The sequence below is a fragment of the Doryrhamphus excisus genome, linkage group LG13 (assembly GCF_037039965.1).
Source record: "Doryrhamphus excisus strain RoL-2023G ecotype Guam linkage group LG13, RoL_Dexc_Guam_v1.1, whole genome shotgun sequence".
In the NCBI taxonomy this organism is placed as follows: Eukaryota; Metazoa; Chordata; class Actinopteri; order Syngnathiformes; family Syngnathidae; genus Doryrhamphus; species Doryrhamphus excisus.
In genome coordinates, this window is record NC_136369.1 from 5,608,235 (window position 1) to 5,625,832 (window position 17,598).

The 17,598-nt window shown below is 38.6% G+C and overlaps 1 protein-coding gene across 3 annotated transcripts in view; it reads right to left on the bottom strand.

Annotated features, from left to right (window-relative positions):
• Positions 1–17,598, bottom strand: part of gpc5a (glypican 5a) — a 133,861-nt gene that overhangs the window by 41,714 nt on the left and 74,549 nt on the right. For all 3 annotated transcript variants that reach the window (XM_058089688.2, XM_058089690.2, XM_058089689.2), the window contains one exon: positions 3,744–3,906. In XM_058089688.2, the coding sequence (XP_057945671.2) occupies positions 3,744–3,906 (163 nt within the window). The remainder of the gene's footprint in view (positions 1–3,743; positions 3,907–17,598) is intronic.

Sequence of the window (17,598 nt, forward strand, 5' to 3'; positions counted from 1 at the left end):
GCCTTATGTATGGGTGAAGTACGGAAATAGACCCTTTAATTGAGACAGCACCTTATAATCCAGTGCGCATTACGGTGTGGAAAATACGGTAGTAGAGGTCTCATGTATTAGTAAAATAATTATGCCTGACAACTTGTGGGTGGTGAAACTGTCAAATTAGTTTGATGGTGCCTTGACGGATGTAATGTCTCACATGGTCTCTTACTGCTTCTTGTCACGTTTACCCAGATCTCACTTTAACGTAATTCTGTCTAATGAGGATAATCCCTTAAAGCAGGCCTCTATTGTTCGCATTGATTTTATCCTTCTTTATTTTCTTATCAGGCTGTTTCATCGACAGGATGTTTTGCTGATAAACCTCAAAGACATAGGAAAAGGATTAAAGATAATTGCAGAGAATGAAATCAAATGACATTTTAAATGGTGTTTCAGTTGCATTGAGAAGCGCAGCTCGATAGCTGCACACACACTCTCACACAGTATTCTGTGTACTATCGGTTGAAAATAAATGCAGTTGTGAAGCCAAGAAAACCTACTAATGCAAACATCATTGTCTATAACATTCTCACTGTAAGTGTTATGAATTCATTTTCAAGATTTCTTTTTTTTTACCTCAATGCCTTGACAGTTAATTTGCTGGGTAGCTGTATCATTTTTTATTTTCATGTTTATTACATCTATGCTGCATATATATTATTGTCATTTTCCACTCAAGTTAAGGAAAAATAACCACATTGACAATAAATACCGGCAACTTTTCAGTTTCTATCTGCGATTAAATGTGATTAATTCTGAGTTAACTAAATTAGATTCATTGCAATTAAATATTTGAATCGATTGAAAAGCCTTTTACACTACATTTTACACTACAGAGAGAAGTGTAATGAGTTTATTCTTCAATCATTTGGTGCAGCTGGAACAGATTTGCACATCTTGCTAGTTGGATGAGAATAATGTCATATAATCAGGCGAGAGCAAATCTATCTGCCTTCAAAGCAATATGCTGTAGGAAAGTGCTTTTTGGACTATTTAGCACATCATCAGGCAAATTGGAATGTCACACTTTAATTTAAGGGCAGTGCGTGTAGCCATTACCATTGCTTCTTGTTTGTCTATTTAAAGGGGACCTATTATGCTTTTTTCCACTTTTCTGACCTATAAATGTAGTTAGAATGTTTTATTCTCGTGTTAAATGATGCCAAAGTTTCAGATAATGAGGTTTGGACATTTGGAAGCCCTGAAAAAAAGGGAAAGGGAAAGCCACATTTGTTTACAATTCATAAAGACCCTGATTCGCTACGAGCAAAAGAAATTGACTTTAATCTTAATTTTAATCAACGGCATTTCACACTGGACTGTTTTGTGAACATGGGCCACTATGCAGCTGGACTAGCCAACAAACTTCGGACTGTCAAGTCTCTATTTCTGGATTCAATTCAGGATCCAACAAATATTTAAAAGCGGACAATCTCTGTTTATTATCAATTCCTATAAAGTTAGTGTCCCAAACTCTTCCTATGTACTCGGCAGTGTGACCAACCACAGCAGATTAGGCGTGCCTGGAGGCGGGCCGTGGGTGGAATACATTAAAAGAGACCATTTTTGCGGGAACACGAAAGGTGCAGATTCTGGAAGAACTAGAAAGCTTTCTGTAGCTGCTCTATAGGAGTCCACAACTCAATATAAAGGGCCAAAATATGAGCATAATCAGTCCCCTGTAAGGTAATTTAAAATGTTATTATAGCTGCAAACATCGAACAAACATTTTAACTTCCTGTTGTCATGACCAGGAGTCCCAATTTGTCTATGTGGTATCTTGTTTCTGAAATTTCCCCTTGTGGGACTAACAAAGGCATATCTTATCTTATCCTATCTTGAGCCGATAGGACTGAGGATGTCTGATGACACTCTGTATTTATGCGGCGTTTAAGCAGCAGCAAACGTCCAACAGAGGTCATGACAGACAGTTGAGTGTAAATGCTTGAATACTTGACACAAGCTGCTTTGGCGTCTGACAGCAAACAGGGCGGCTTTGTTGTAACGTGTGGTAAATGCCACAGCTTCGGATGAGCAATCATTTAGCAGTTTTCCCCAGTTCCGAATAGCCTCCACACACACTGTCAGGCAGCAATAGGAACATTTACAGAGTGAGAATGACTTGTTTGGATGACCACCCACCACAGCTCCCCTCGCTGTCGCCTTAGGCAAAATGGGAGCATGATTAATCCAGTGGTTAGCATGTTTAAGGATGAGAGGGGAGAGGAGGCATTCTTGCAATGTGAGGAAGGTATAAAAAGGAGAGTCACGGAGTTGTGATTCATCAGGGGCTCCTGATCCTCTCTGGAGCAATCTTTTTTTTTTAAATAACGGGCCTTGATTGCCCCATTGAAGCTATTATCTTTCACGATTATTATTATGTGTGTCATAAATTGGTGTCTTGGATGACTCTGATTATGTAAGATGATTGTAATAATAATAATAATAATAATAATGGATTAAATTTTATATACTGTTTATTAAAGCATCCAAAAGTGCTTGACAACGAAGTGAAGTCCCTATTCATTCACTCCTCAGTCACACACCGGTGGTGGTAATCTACATATGCAGCCACAGTGGCCTTGAGCTAGTCTGATGGTAACATGGCTGCCAAATCGGTGCCTACAGCCTCTCCGACCACTATTAAACAGTCATTCATAACCCAGTGTGGGCTGCACTGGAAGCAAGGTGGGTGAAGTGTCTTACCAGAAACTGTTTCACTTGTTTCTGGACAACTCTAGGTCCTGAACCACTGTTGCCCAAGATAGAGAATGGTTTTAAAAAAATTTATATACCCACACATACTCTATATATATTTTGTTCTTGAGCAATCATAAACTGTGATAATGTATGTATTTACATTTATATATTTAAAGACGTGACATCAGTGCAAGATGTCGTAGCCCTGTTGCGAGGTGAACACAATTTAATATAATATATAATAATATAATATAATAATTTAAAAATGACCATAAGTTGTTACTGTAATTTCAACATGCAAGTAATGCAGCTTGGAGAAACACTTTCTCTAACAGGTAGACTGAGCAGCCTAGCCTGGCTACCAGGATAAAGGCTACACTGGGACTCAATATCATTGATTAGTTGTCAGGACCTATACAGTTTTTACATTTAAAATGCATTTAATAAATGCAGGAGTCACAGGAGGGTTCTGGGGCTGAATCTAATATAATATCCATAAGTTTAAAATTTGTATTGCAAATGTTGATCCAAAATGTATATGTAGAAAATTAAAAACTGTAGAACATTATTATCATCAAGCAAGCAGCAAGGTTTGATATGGTGGCGTGTTGATGCAGCAGTAAAATTCAGGCAATATTAGAGTGCCAAAAATAGACATTTTAACGGCCGTCTCAATATTATTAAATATTCCTGCGTAGTCTTGTGATGCCTGTGAATAGCTGTGATATGCTGTTCTTTATGTATGATGATACATAAATTGAAAGATTATGATTTATTACTGATTTATTGTTCTCTGGACATGGCTGAACCATCTCAGTCTGGCTTCTCTGACTTTAGCTCCAAGGTATCTAATATGTAATGTGCCTCTGATTACTGATCCTATCCATCCTGGTCACTCCCAATGTGACCCTCAGCATCTGCATCTGTGCTACCTCTCGTTGTGCTTCCTGTCTTATCCAAACTTCTTGCTGACTTCTTCGGTAAAATTGGAAGGAATCAAGACTTACTTTTGGATACTCTCTGGGTGTTCTTTTTGATAATGCCGCCACCAGACCCATCACAACCATCTTCATCATCACAGTCACCACTGTAACGTCCATCTGCATCTCCGCTTCCTGTTTCAATCTGGTCCAACGTCCCCAGTTTAGGAATGGTCTTTCCTTGCAGCAGCTAATTGGTGCAAAAACACAAAGTATATACAGTATTTATCTGAAAATATCAGTTGTATTTTCTGATTCAAGTTAATCAAGGTGAGTCAATAAGTTTGCGCCCATCAAAATGCTGTGCTTTCTGCCGCACCAGGTAACTCTTCGTAGTATGCAATCACCCATTAACACTTGGAATTAATGTGTAAATATGGCAGTGTTATGGTAAAGAATAAATAATAAAATAAGGTCTTGCCGTTAGAGTATTGTCGCATATAGACAAACAACCATACACACTCACATTCATACCTATGGACAATTTGGAATCGCCAATTAACCTAGCATGTTTTTGGAATGTGGGAGGAAACCGAAGTACCTGGAGAAAACCCACGCATGCACAGGGAGAACATGCAAACTCCACACAGAGAGATGGCCGAGGGTGGAATTGAACCCTGGTCTCCTAACTGTGAGGTCTGCGCTAACCACTCGCCCGCCGTGCGGCCCTCTACTGTGTACTGTTGTGTTTAAATCTTTGTACCATTTTGTACTATACTCTCACAAAACACATCAACAGCTGTGGGTACTGACTACTACATTCAGTGTAGTACAGGTATAGTCAATATTTACTTACTGCATACATGGATCACATTCAATATTCACATTAGGTTACAGTTGCTCTATATACACACTGAAATGGAAGCCAAACAGAGAGAAAATGTAAAAGAGCTTCTGAGCAGACACTAATCTATATGCAAAAGATCTACTGCCTGGTGCCTGCACTTTGGTGCTTTTCATTTTTCTATCATTAAATTTTCTCTTGTTTCTATTTTTTGTGACATCCTTAATATAAAACAAGATGTTTATTTGATTGATATGTGTAAAAAGATGTAAAAACATGTGCATGTAATTGCCATGGTGTCTATGTGTTAAGCAAGTATATAATAAGTTTGAGCACCATGGTATGAACTGCATTGGATTGCGGGACACTAAGGTTTTTTTAGTGGTGCTCAGGGAAATGCAGAACACTAATTGGAACATTTAAATTCATAGTGCATCATTGGAAACAAGAGCGTAGGCGTTCCGCTGATCAGAAAGGTAGTGTCTATGCTAATTTGTTACTGTTGTGGTTTACTACAAGAGCAAGAGAGCAACAGTGTCAAGGTTGCTGCAATGGAAGAGCTGAAAAATTTGTGTGAAGGTAATTAGCCTGTCTGGAGTCTTTACCCACAGAGATGCCAAGCACTAATCTGAACACTCCTCCCATATAAACACTGTACATAATTTTGGATTCATTGAAAAACATACTTTGCACAGAACTGAGAGAGACAGTGTTGAATAACATGGATCAGAGCTTTTCAAACTGTGAGGCAGGCTTCCCTGGAAGGCGTCACATGAGATGCAACAGCTTGGGAAAAATAAATAAAGTGCTAAGATGATCTGGTAAATAGTCCAAATCTGCTAAGCCTATGTCAGAGGCAAAATGAAGTCACTTTCTCGTTCTCTAGAAATTCATTTTTGTGGTTCCTCATTTATCAGAATCAGAATCAGAATCAGAAAAGGGTTTATTGCCAGGTATGATCAAACACATACTAGGAATTTGTTTTGGTATAGTAGGTGCAGACACATTTATTAAAAAAGAATGAAAAATACAAAATATACAGAATAACAGTATAAATATATATGTTGGTAAATTGGTACCAGACCCGAATGTGATGAATGAATGAATTTCCACAAATTACGATCCCTCATAGGGTGTCACAAGACACCTAATTTATGAGATGAGATGATGCACGAGATTCGGTCCACTGGAACGAGACGAGATTTTAAGATGAATTTAAATGTTGCTGAATGAATTGTGTTTTAAATTGAGCAGGGTATATTTTCAATGTATTAAAGATACAGCATGTATTTGTATTATTTTTTCCGTTATTTTGTTATCTTAAGCAGGAGACCAGGGTTCAATTCCCCCCTCGGCCATCTCTGTGTGGAGTTTGCATGTTCTCCCCGTGCATGCGTTGGTTTTCTCCGGGTACTCCGGTTTCCTCCCACATTCCAAAAACATGCTAGGTTACTTGGCAACTCCAAATTGTCCATAGGTATGAATGTGAGTGTGAATGGTTGTTTGTCTATATGTGCCCTGTGATTGGCTAGCGACCAGTCCAGCGTGTACCCCACCTCTCGCCCAAAGACAGCTGGGATAGGCTCCAGCACCCCCGCGACCCCCGTGAGGAAAAAGTGAATGAATGAATGAATGTTATCTTAAGCTAAAAAATAATTGAACAATCGATTTCCCATGTATTTGTATTACTACAAAACATGCATTAAATTTATTTCAGCATTAAACCCTGATCCGAGCGTCCCTAAATTGAACTCATAATTACCGCATGTGTAGTGATTCATTAAAATAAAATTCTGACATGAAAAACATCATTCTCAAGACAGCTGGGATAGGCTCCAGCATGCCCGTGACGATAAACGGTACAGAAAATTTTCTCACTGTACCGGACACGTACAAACACAGTTTTACAAACGCTGTATGCAAAACTGACCTACAAGTATTATTTTTCATGTGCAATGTAATCACAATATTGTTGTGGGCAAGATATTGCTTCATTTATGTCCAATGGTTACTGACTTTGAATCCATCTTACACACACACACACACACACACACACAGCCATGCTCCCTAATAGTGCACAACCTACACTTTAGAATAAATGGACAGTTTAGTCCTGTTTGGGAAGCATCTGCTAAAACAACAATGCCCATCTGTTTTCAGAACACATCATGATCTAGAGCACGGTTGCTGATGGCAAACAACATACACAGATGTTTCAAAATATTGGCAGATAGTGTTTTCGACATGCTTTGTTAATTACAATCATTTCAAACCTTTTTAACCTTAAACATTTATTCCCACAATGGAAGAGCATTATCCATGAAATGATGTTAATGAAGAATGTACTGATGAATAAACATAAAGATAATGTAACAGGTTTCTGACAAACATCTTAATTTGTTCCAAAGCTGCGCATGCATCCATTGTTTGACCCGAATCAGCAATACACCATTGTGTGTGTTTGACTGCACTTTGTGATGTAGAAAGAATACGTGCTATTGTTTTCATCTCTGTGACCAACACATTAGGTTCTAGACTCATTCATTTAATTTATCTTTCAATTAACCTGGCCCATGACAGTAATTTCCTAACCTGACAGTAGTTTGTTGTTTAATTGCATGTTTTACCTTTACCCTTATTTATTTAAAGTTGCCCTAATTAGGAGTCAAACCCTTCAGCAGCTAAAATGTAAAGTCTTGCACATATATTATATATATATATTATATATTTATATTATTATAATATATTTTATATCTGACTGCTGTGCCCGCCCCGCTTTTACTCATGTTTTAACTGTGTATTAACGAATTAATGTTGTATTTTAATGTGTCTTTTACTCTGTTTACTTGCTTTATTCAACTCCTTTCTTCTGTAAAGTGTCTTTGAGTATTTTGAAAAGCGCTATACAAATAAAATGTATTATATAGTTACAGCTATTTGTACGAATTGGATGTTGCTTCTTTTCATTCCAGTAGGCAAATGGCTTTTCAACCACCGGTTGCTTAATTAAGGAGGAAATACATTTGCCTAAATGGTCAATAGCTGGCTGCACGAGTGGTTAGCGTACAGGCCTCACAGCTAGGAGACCCAAGTTTGATTCCACTCTTTGACATCTCTCTGTGGAGTTTGCATGTTCTCCCCTTGCATGCGTGGGTTTTCTTCCCACATTCCAAAAACATACATGCTCCAAATTGTCCATAGGTATGAATGTGAGTGTGAATGGGTGTTTGTCTATATGTGCCCTGTGATTGGCTGGCCACCAGTCAGGGGTCTACCCCGCCTCTCGTCCGAAGACAGCTGGGATAGGCTCCAGCATATCCCCATTACCCTAATTATGATAAGATGCCTTTCAACCTTACTTATCAAATGTAACTTTATTTTATACAAGGCATTTCTGGCATGTCAACGCTCATTTACACAGACGCCTGTATTAATTCTTTGGGAGTGTGACAATAGAAGAACTTTGGCTGAACCTTTATGATTGTGCCATAGAAACATGTCTGACAGGTTCCATCACAGTAAATGGTTTGGCAGCTTTGACATTGGAGGACTGGCAATTGGAGTTGAACATTGTATAGCCTGCATCAATGATTTACTGGCATTGAGCGGCTGCAGCTCAAATATATTTATTACTTGCTGCTTAAGGCCCCAAAACATCATCACAGACAACCATCATCCAGCCCACACATAAAGCCTCATGTCTGTGTAACCCACATGGAAGTTATGCATCCTTGGAAAATAATCATCTGAAGAATGCACAATTCCTGTATCGTTCTTTCCCACCGCTACACTGTATGTATGTAACTACAAAAGACTTTTGATATATTTTCTAAGGTAATTTTTTTACTACACAAATTTGTTTACATTTTGTATACATTTTATCTATCAGTAGTTTCGATATTAGTACTTTCAGTACTGTCAGAAGAGGAAAGTGTCAGGATGAGTGTCAGCTCCCAAGGCACACACCATCACTTTGCATCTTCCTCATCTCAGCAGAAGCGCTGACAGGGTGTTTATTAGGTCCATGTATAGTCTGGCAGCAAGTGTTTGAAGAGTATGACAATTTGGCAATGCACACACGGCGTGTAAAACTTCAGAGTGATTGCTGCTGAAAATCTTGTGTTTTGTTATTTACATCATCGAGTCATCATCAGGTGCAATGCAATGAAATAAACAACATAGGAAGTAGAGTATGGAATGAATATACAGTAGATGCTGTGTTGAAAATTGGTAAAGTAAAATGAATACTCTAATATTCTAGTGTTTCTACGAGTCTGGTGGGAGTTACTCCAGGTGGTGGAGATGGCTTCATGGAGGGCATCCATTTTTGTTAACTTCCCTTGCCGTCCATCCCCAGGTGTATATAATGGAATAATAAAACTTTCTTCCATCTTTCAAAGTCTCATGTATGGTGCTGTCATGCTAAATCAAAATAGGCAATTTTGTAGCATTGGGAGGTTTTCGAAGACTTTATTTGTTCTTAAAACCCTTTGCTTCCGGATGCTGTCTAATGGTTATTGGACTACACTTGACACAAGCAGCAACCTAGCGAATTGGATCCTCCAACTCAGGGCAAAATTTTGGAGTACAGTTTGACTATTTTGTTCCAAAACACTCAAGGTCTATTCAAAGGTTTTCTAAGTTTAAAGGACTGTTTTACTCTGTCAAGGACTGTTTTACCTCAGCAGCAATGCTGATGCTTTGAGAGGTCTTGCTTATGGAGACGGTAGAAAATGAATGCATGCTTCCGATGTGTGTCCAATACAGCGATCTAACAGTATATTAAATGTTTTCTTGTGAACAAGAAAGAACGCCAGAAGTCTCAACAACACATTGCGTCCTATTTGTCAAATGATCCAAATCTATACTTTCAATTACTATATTATAGTATGTGGGTGGAAAAATAGACACCGTTATGTCAACAAGATTACATTACATTTTATTTCCCTGAGTTTTTGCCAGTTATTCATCATCTGACCTTGAAATTGTAAAAATGTGCAAGACGTCAAGCATACAAGCATTATATTTGAACAACCTCCCACACTGACGCACAAAATGGCTCGTCTTCCTATAACACACTCTGGTGAGCATGCAACACTGAAACTATTAGATTGTGTTTCTGCAACACTATACATTATATTATATTCTGCCACAAAGAAAAAAACAAAACATTGTGGTCTGGGTTAAGGCGGAAAATCCTCTCAATGTAACAACAGAAATGACACTTTCATAAGAAGGTATGTCACCCTCTCCTACTAATTCCAATGAGAACAGGCTCAAATGTTGGTGTCTACAGGAAGTAAAAAAAAATAAAGGTTATGAGGTATCATCATCAGTGTGTCCTATACACTGATTTATTTATTGACCACGTTACTGATGTTGTGGACAGTGTTGGGCACGTTACTTTTAAGAAGTAATTAGTAATAGTTATTTGTTACTTCTCCAAAAAAGTAACTGAGTTACTAACTGAGTTACTCCACTACAAAAGTAACTAGTTTTTAACTAGTTTACACAGTACATTGTTCATATTTGATGTAATCTATTTATTCTCATTATTTATTATTTATTATTTATTATTTATTATTTATTATTTATTATTTATTATTTATTATTTATTATTTATTATTTATTATTTATTATTTATTATTTATTATTTATTATTTATTATTTATTATTTATTTTTTATTTTTTATTACACGGGAGCCAGGCATTTCGTTGGCAATTTCACTGCTGTGTTATTGTGCAATGACAATAAAGAAAGTCTATGTTTATTTCTATGTCTAGTTACCAGTAAAAGTAACTATTGCATTACCCGTTAAAGTAGTGTCTGTACTTCCCTTTGGCAAACGCTGTATTCTCACTCGATGTGCTTTAATCACCTGCCCACCCACGTTCTCTGGTTGGCTGAAGACGCAATCTTAGCCAATCCTCATCGCTTATGTGCTCTAACGCCCACCCACCCAAGTTCTCTGATTGGCTGAAGACGCAATCTTACTAAACCTTAGCCAATCCTCATCGCTTATGTGGTTATCTCACAACCCTCCCTTGTCACTCTGCAACACTCTCAACGCTAAAATGCTAAAACTATTTACCATTCAGAAAATGTAAAGTAACCTCTTTTCTTGAGAAACTTCAGACTGTCCAGTCTCTACTTCTGGATCAGATTCGGGATCCATCACATATGTCTGTATGTTAAAAGCGGACATTTTGAAAAGATTATCTTTTTTTCTTTGTCCTGTCCAGCCATTGGAGCAGATAGTATTGTTGATCTAAATGCCCGTATATGCTAAACAGATTTGCTCTGCCGGGAAAGGTGTAAGCTACACCTTCCCTGTACTATGGAATTTTATTTGCCGTTATTTTATGTTTTTGTTATGCAAATTGTTATGCTCTGGAGCGGCCGGACCAGAGCAACAGAAACACAGAAAAGAAGAAAAAGAAAAAAAGGTGGGGTGGGGGACAGTACAAAAATAGACAAAAACAGTAGCAACAACAATTCCCATGACAACAACAGTGACAAACAGGAGTTGAAAAGATCATCAACTCCTATAAAGTTGGGTTAGGCAGCTATCCGAAAGTCGTCATGAGCTCCTGGGAGTGTGACCAACCACAGCATGGTGGGCGTGCCTGGAGACTATGGGTGGAATAAATGAAAATAGACCATTTTCCCGGGAAGCACGAAATCCAAAGAAATACAGCTGAATAGGTACAGATTCTGGAAGATCTAAAAAGCTTTCTGTGCCGGTTGTCGTGTGTCGCTGCTCATGAGGAGACCACTCAAAGGGCAGAACATTTTGCATAACAGGTCCTCTTTAATTATGTTTTTTTCTTCGATTTAAAATACATATTACTGTTTTAGTCTTACGCTATGTCATTAAAACGACATAAAAATTCCTAATCAATCATGATCCCTTCAGGTGCTATCAATCATCCTTCTCATGCATTGGACTATTCCATGTTACTACGCATACAGATTGATTCCGGAAGACAGACTTGAAGAAAATTTGCTGGTGTGAGAAGGCGAAAGAGAAACAAACATTTAAAAAAATCAAAACTACCACTGGTAGAGGTACTTAACAGGAGCACAGCCAAGAACAATGTAGTAGTTTCTGGCATGAAGCTGAGAGTGATCATGATGGAACCCCTTCCACGGTGCAGGGTTGGAAACATCTCAGGTGGGATCATGCCAGTAACGTTGGAAGCCATCTGGACCGTCAAGGTTACACTTCTTTTCATCAGAGAATAAAACTTTTCAATTGAATTTCACTTTTCAACTTTTCCACCTTTCAATGTCTCATGTTTGTTGCTCCTTGGCAAAGTCGAGATGGGCAGTTTTGTGGCGTTGGAGGAGACGAGGTCTTTGAATTTGTTTTTTGTTTTTAATAAACCCTTTTCCCGCAGATGCCGTCGGATGGTTTATTGCACTGCAGTCTGCACCAGTAAGGGCCTTCATTTGGGTTAAAGACCGCCCTGTGTCTTGACAGACAGCCAATCGGAACCTATAGCCCAGCGTAGGTGTCATTTTTTGTGTCTACCACTTTTTTTTTTATTCCGTAATGCTTAGGATGTTTGCAAAAATGTAGAATGACTGTCTTACTACATCCTGAGACCTTGCTTATGAAGCTCCATCATCCGACCACGTTCAAGAAGAGAAAGCTTCTTAGGTTTAGCCATCAGGAAGGCATGACCATGTGAATACCTGACAGAAAATTTGAATTTTGAGCAGATTTTGGCTTCTATAGCCTAAACTTTTGATCAGGTGAAATTTAATATTTTTTATTTTGCAAATGTTTTTTGTCTTACTCTGCTTTTTTGCTTTTGCATATTGTATCTCTACTTAAAACCTCAGGTCCAAATGTGCAAAATGCATATTCTAGCATTTTTTCAACTGGTCTTAAGATTTTGATCTGAACTGTATCTATCTATTATGGCTGTGAATGTTATCATTCATCAAGGTCTAATCTCAGGTCTAATCTATCAATTAACAGTGCATTTTTTTGTTGAGGACGCTCCAAAGGATACGGCCGGCTATGCCGCTTAAAGGGCTATGCTAGATTTACAGCCAAATCAAGACATTCTAATTTGGTATTCAAATTTTATGGGTGCAACAAATAAAATGTGAATAAATTCCAACTGTTAATCTTTTGCATGAGGGGAGGGGGCATGAATAATTCACAAGAAAAACTGCTGGTCAACCACCACATCAATGATTGGTAAATAATTCAAAAGCAAAGTGGGTGAGAAGCTGCCTGGCCCTGATTATGATTGAGAGACACAGGGACAGGACCTGCTTATAGATTCTTGATGGGTTTTACCACATCAAGATGAGAGGACGACCAAGGAGGAGACGAGCACACAAATAATTCATAAGAAAGTCCTCCAGATGAGCAAGATGATGAAATCCAGAGTTTGTGCACTTGGATTACACAATGAATTTGTCAATAGCTGCATTTCTATTCTGCTGTGTCGTTTCAGCAGTGGAATAGTAATGATTTGTATTCGGTTCTGGGTAAAGTGGGAGCTATTTCTGAGCATCGGTTGGTCAAGGTCAGGGGCAAAATAAATAGCTTAAGGGTATAGAACACAAAGGGTATGTAGATGAAACATACAAACTACAGCAGTCTGTTCATGCAAATGTCAAATAGACACATCATTCTTGTCCTAATAAAAATGCCCAAACCGCGGCCTCTTTTAAGGGTAATAGAATTTCACCTTTTACTGCCATCCACAACTCAGAGTTTACATGCCTCTCTCACTCGGCACATGCGAACGGGCAAGCTGCCATTCATGCACTATTGCACATGTTCTTTGAGTTCAATAAGGTGCACAAATAGTGATTCATACAGACATGCTACTATATGGTACATACGTAGCTGATGCACATTAAATTCACTTCAGTTCAATTCAAATGCAATTTTAATTCAATCTACATAGCGCCAAATCACAACATAAAATATCTCAAGATACTTAACATGAGGTAGGTCTATCAAGCTTTTTTCATAAATGAAAAGAGAACTGAACTCCACATGAGCAAACACTTGGTGACAGAGTCAAGGATAAACCCCATCTGGGGAAGAACCTTGAACACAACCCAGGCTCTTTGGGGCAGCCGTCTGTCTCGGGCAGTTGAGTTAAAAAAACACCTTCTCTCAATATTTTTATATTATACAGTATACAAAAACGTCACCGTCTGTGAGATGTGAATATGGATGAGTTTGGGTGCCCTGTGATTGGCTGGCGACCAGTCTAGGGTGTACCCCGCCTCTTGCCCAAAGACAGCTGAGATAGGCTCTAGCACGCCCGCTCTAGCACACACTAATGAGGATAAGCGGTATAGAAAATGAATGAATTACTTAATTGATTTTGTACAGAGAGTGTGTAATAGTTAAAGTGCTGCCGTTTGTTGTCATGTCCAGTTAAATTATTTTGACTTTTGGTACGAATCTGGCCCTCTTATTAAGAATGGTAGTGGATTCCGTGCTATATACAATATTGTTTCCACTTGATTCCCAAAGAATCTCTTACTTATGTAAGCAACTTGTTTCATAAGGTCCATGAGGCGGGCCAACTCAATGCTATTTTCCAAACAGTTTTGCGGGCCGGATGAAAGTACAGTGTGGGCTGGAAAAGGACAATTTTGAATTCAATGCTAAAATTGACTGGTAGCCAGTGTAGTGAGGCCAGTAAGGGTGATACGTGACAAGTGGCGATGTTTTGGACCAATTGGAATTAGGTTACCCTAATTTGTTAGGGTTACATCCCCCCTCAAGGTCACAAAAGCATGAACATGTTTTTCAGCATCTGGTAGTGATTTTGTAATGTTTCATAGATGAAAAATGCTCTTTTTGACACTTGTTGTATTTGGGAAAAAATAGGTCAGTTGTTGTGCTTTGGTGGGGAAGTTACCTTTTTGTTGCCATCCCTTTCTGATAAATCCTTGTTGATGGTTTACCTCAATGTCACCTTGCATTGCTCCTCACGAGACAAAAGTCTTCTGCTTTATGTATACTAGCATCCCAGCACCTCCTCACAGAGACAAAGAGACTGTTTGACTGACAAGAGGGCTCACTTCTTTCAAGCTTTTGTTTCATGGAACAAACACGCCAAGGTGCTGAAAACAAGCACAGAGTGAACCTTCTTCCTTTGTGTTTGGAGATGAGAGAAGAGGAAAACAGACGCGTGTGCATGTGGCAAAATATTGGGGGCAACAAAATTATTGAGTTAATATTTATTTTGTGATTAATTTATTTATTTTTTGCGCAAGACTGCTTTTTTCTGAACAAGAAATCTCATCATGTTTTATTCTCACCCCATCTGGTGACAACCTTCCTGATGACACACGACTCTATTTATCAATGAAACCTCATGAAATTCATCCACTGGATGACCTTCATTCATTCATTTTCTACCTCTTATCCTCACAACGGTTGCGGGGATGCTGGAGCCTATCCCAGCTGTCTTCGGGCGAGAGGCGGGGTACATCCTGGACTGGTCGCCAGCCAATCACAGGGCACATATAGACAAACAACCATTCACACTCACATTCATACCTATGGACAATTTGGAGTCACAATTAACCTAGCATGTTTTTGGAATGTGGGAGGAAACCGGAGTCCACCGAAAACCCACGCATGCACGGGACACTTTTGAAGGTTTATAAGATACTGTTTTTAAAATATGTTTTGCGGCTCCAGTCTATTTTCCTTAAGAGAGCATGGGGCTAAAATGGCTGGTTAGATAGTAAAGGTTGCCGACCCCTGGTTTAGTGTTTTAGCAATTGGGAAAAACTGTAATTTGGGGGACAATAAACATTTCCAAAATGCATCTGCATTGTCTTATGACTCACCTACATTAAAAAGTCTGTCCTGATTATATAGATATTTTTAATTGCATATTAATTTATTTTATAGTTATTTAATATATTTTACATTTTTTTATTTTCTCTAAAAAATAATGTTAAAATCTCGTCTCATCTCGTTCCCGTAGACGCCATCTTGTGTAATGTCTTTTTTACGTCTTATCTTGTCTGCATAACAGTGGGGATTCATGGAGGCAGGGGTCCCCAACCGCTGGGCCGGGGACCAGTACTGGTCCATGGCGCATTTGCTATCGGGCCGCAAGGAAATAATAAATAATTTCGTAACGACTCTCTGTCTCCCATCACACCTATGGGACCATCTCGTCTCAACGAAACAAGCTCAGGCCTCCCACTGATTCAGCAGGTGAGTTATATTTTCCCTGCACTTAACATTTGTTTTTAGTCCCATCATGTTATTTTATATTTTCTGTACTTTTCTGCCACATATTGCCGGTCCGAGAAAAAAAGACCCAAATCACACCGGTCTGTGTGGCAAAAAAGGTTGGGGACCCCTGGCCTAAGGGGAACATATAAAGCCTGTACAGTACAGGTCTCAGCACAGAACCCTGTGGGATGCCATGACTGACTTTCACGTGCAGTCTTAATTACCAGTGGATAGAGATGTACAAATAGTACTGAATACATTTTACTGCAATTATTTTAATGCCAAAGGACACACTTCCTTGTGTGTACAATTGAATGAGCATGTGTACCGTTATGTGTAATTGATGTTTTAGCTGGTAATGACCTGACCGGCCATGAACCCACAAAAATATGACCTTGATACCTCATCCTTGTACACATTTCATCAAACACCAATAACACATTAAGTGAATGCCATCAGCAATTTACATAAATGCCTTAAGCTTTTACTATCCCCATCATTACACTAGTCTTCCTTTTGTTTATTCTAATACAAGCACATATAGGAGTGAAGGCATAGAGTAAATGATCAGGGATAAACATTAAACTTGAATGACAACTCGGGTCACACAGCACAAACAGGCCAACACTTCTCTGTGTACTACAGTGGCTGATGAGATTTCAATCAGCTCTTTGCAAATCAAGTCCCAAAGAGATGTTAATGCAAGCAAGATTCAAGTAGTGTGAGCACACAAGCTGTTCAATGACTCATGCAATACTATAATATCACATGTGACATTGCTGCTTCCAATGTCAGCTCTCCAAGTGACTTCTTGATTTTTGCTTCCGACAGGCACACTCCTGAATAAAAATAAATAAATAACTAAAGTACTTTATATTCATGTTTACTTGATTTCTCTTACATTTTTTTAAATTGTTTTATGCAATTTTGAGAAGCTCATTTTCCCAAATATTCTCACAATTATCAAACACCACACTCAATTTTTGTAATTCCTCACCAGGGTCGCACATATGCTGGAGCCTATCCCAGCTGTCTTTGGGCAAGAGGCGGGGTACACCCTAGACTAGACTAGCCAATCACAGAACACATATAGACAAACAACCATTCACACTCACATTACTTATGGACAAACATGCATGTTTTTGGAATGTGGGAGGAAACCGGACTACCCGGTGAAAACCCATATACACAGGGAGAACATGCAAACTCCACCCAGAGATGCTCAAGCAGAGATTCGAACCCAGGTCTTCCCGATCGCCTCTTGTATACTTTTGTTGCATTTCGCTAGCTTCACGGTGTGTAATGTTTAGCAAAAAGTGTCACACACAATCTCTACCCTGGACAGGTGTTTTGTTTCGTGAGTGTAACGACATGTTAGTTAGTTGTGTGAAAAAATTCATTTTACTGTGTAACAATTATAAAACAACAACAAAAAAACAGAATAGAACTTCCAAAATCAGTGGAACGGGATGTCAACCTCCAATTTGTTCAGATTTTTCCAATAGTAAATCGTAGAAACTGAATTAACGCATGATGGGGTCAACCTGGGGTCAACCAAAATTACATCATCACTGGCTTGCCACAGGGTAGATTATTCTTCTTAACTGGCTTTCTTCTTTTAACTGCTGTTGTTGAGGTTGAGGGCCAATATATTTTGGGGCAGCTTTTTTTTATTTTGAGGCAGTTTTTGTTTCACATTTACTTACAGACAAAACAAGCGTTGATGACAAACATGTTCCCAATGATATTGCCTCAATTCATCGTTCAGAACATTTCCACAACAAATACAGAGTAGACTGGCAATATATTGCACAGAGATCAAATGGGTTTTAAATATTACAGCCAATTTAAATAG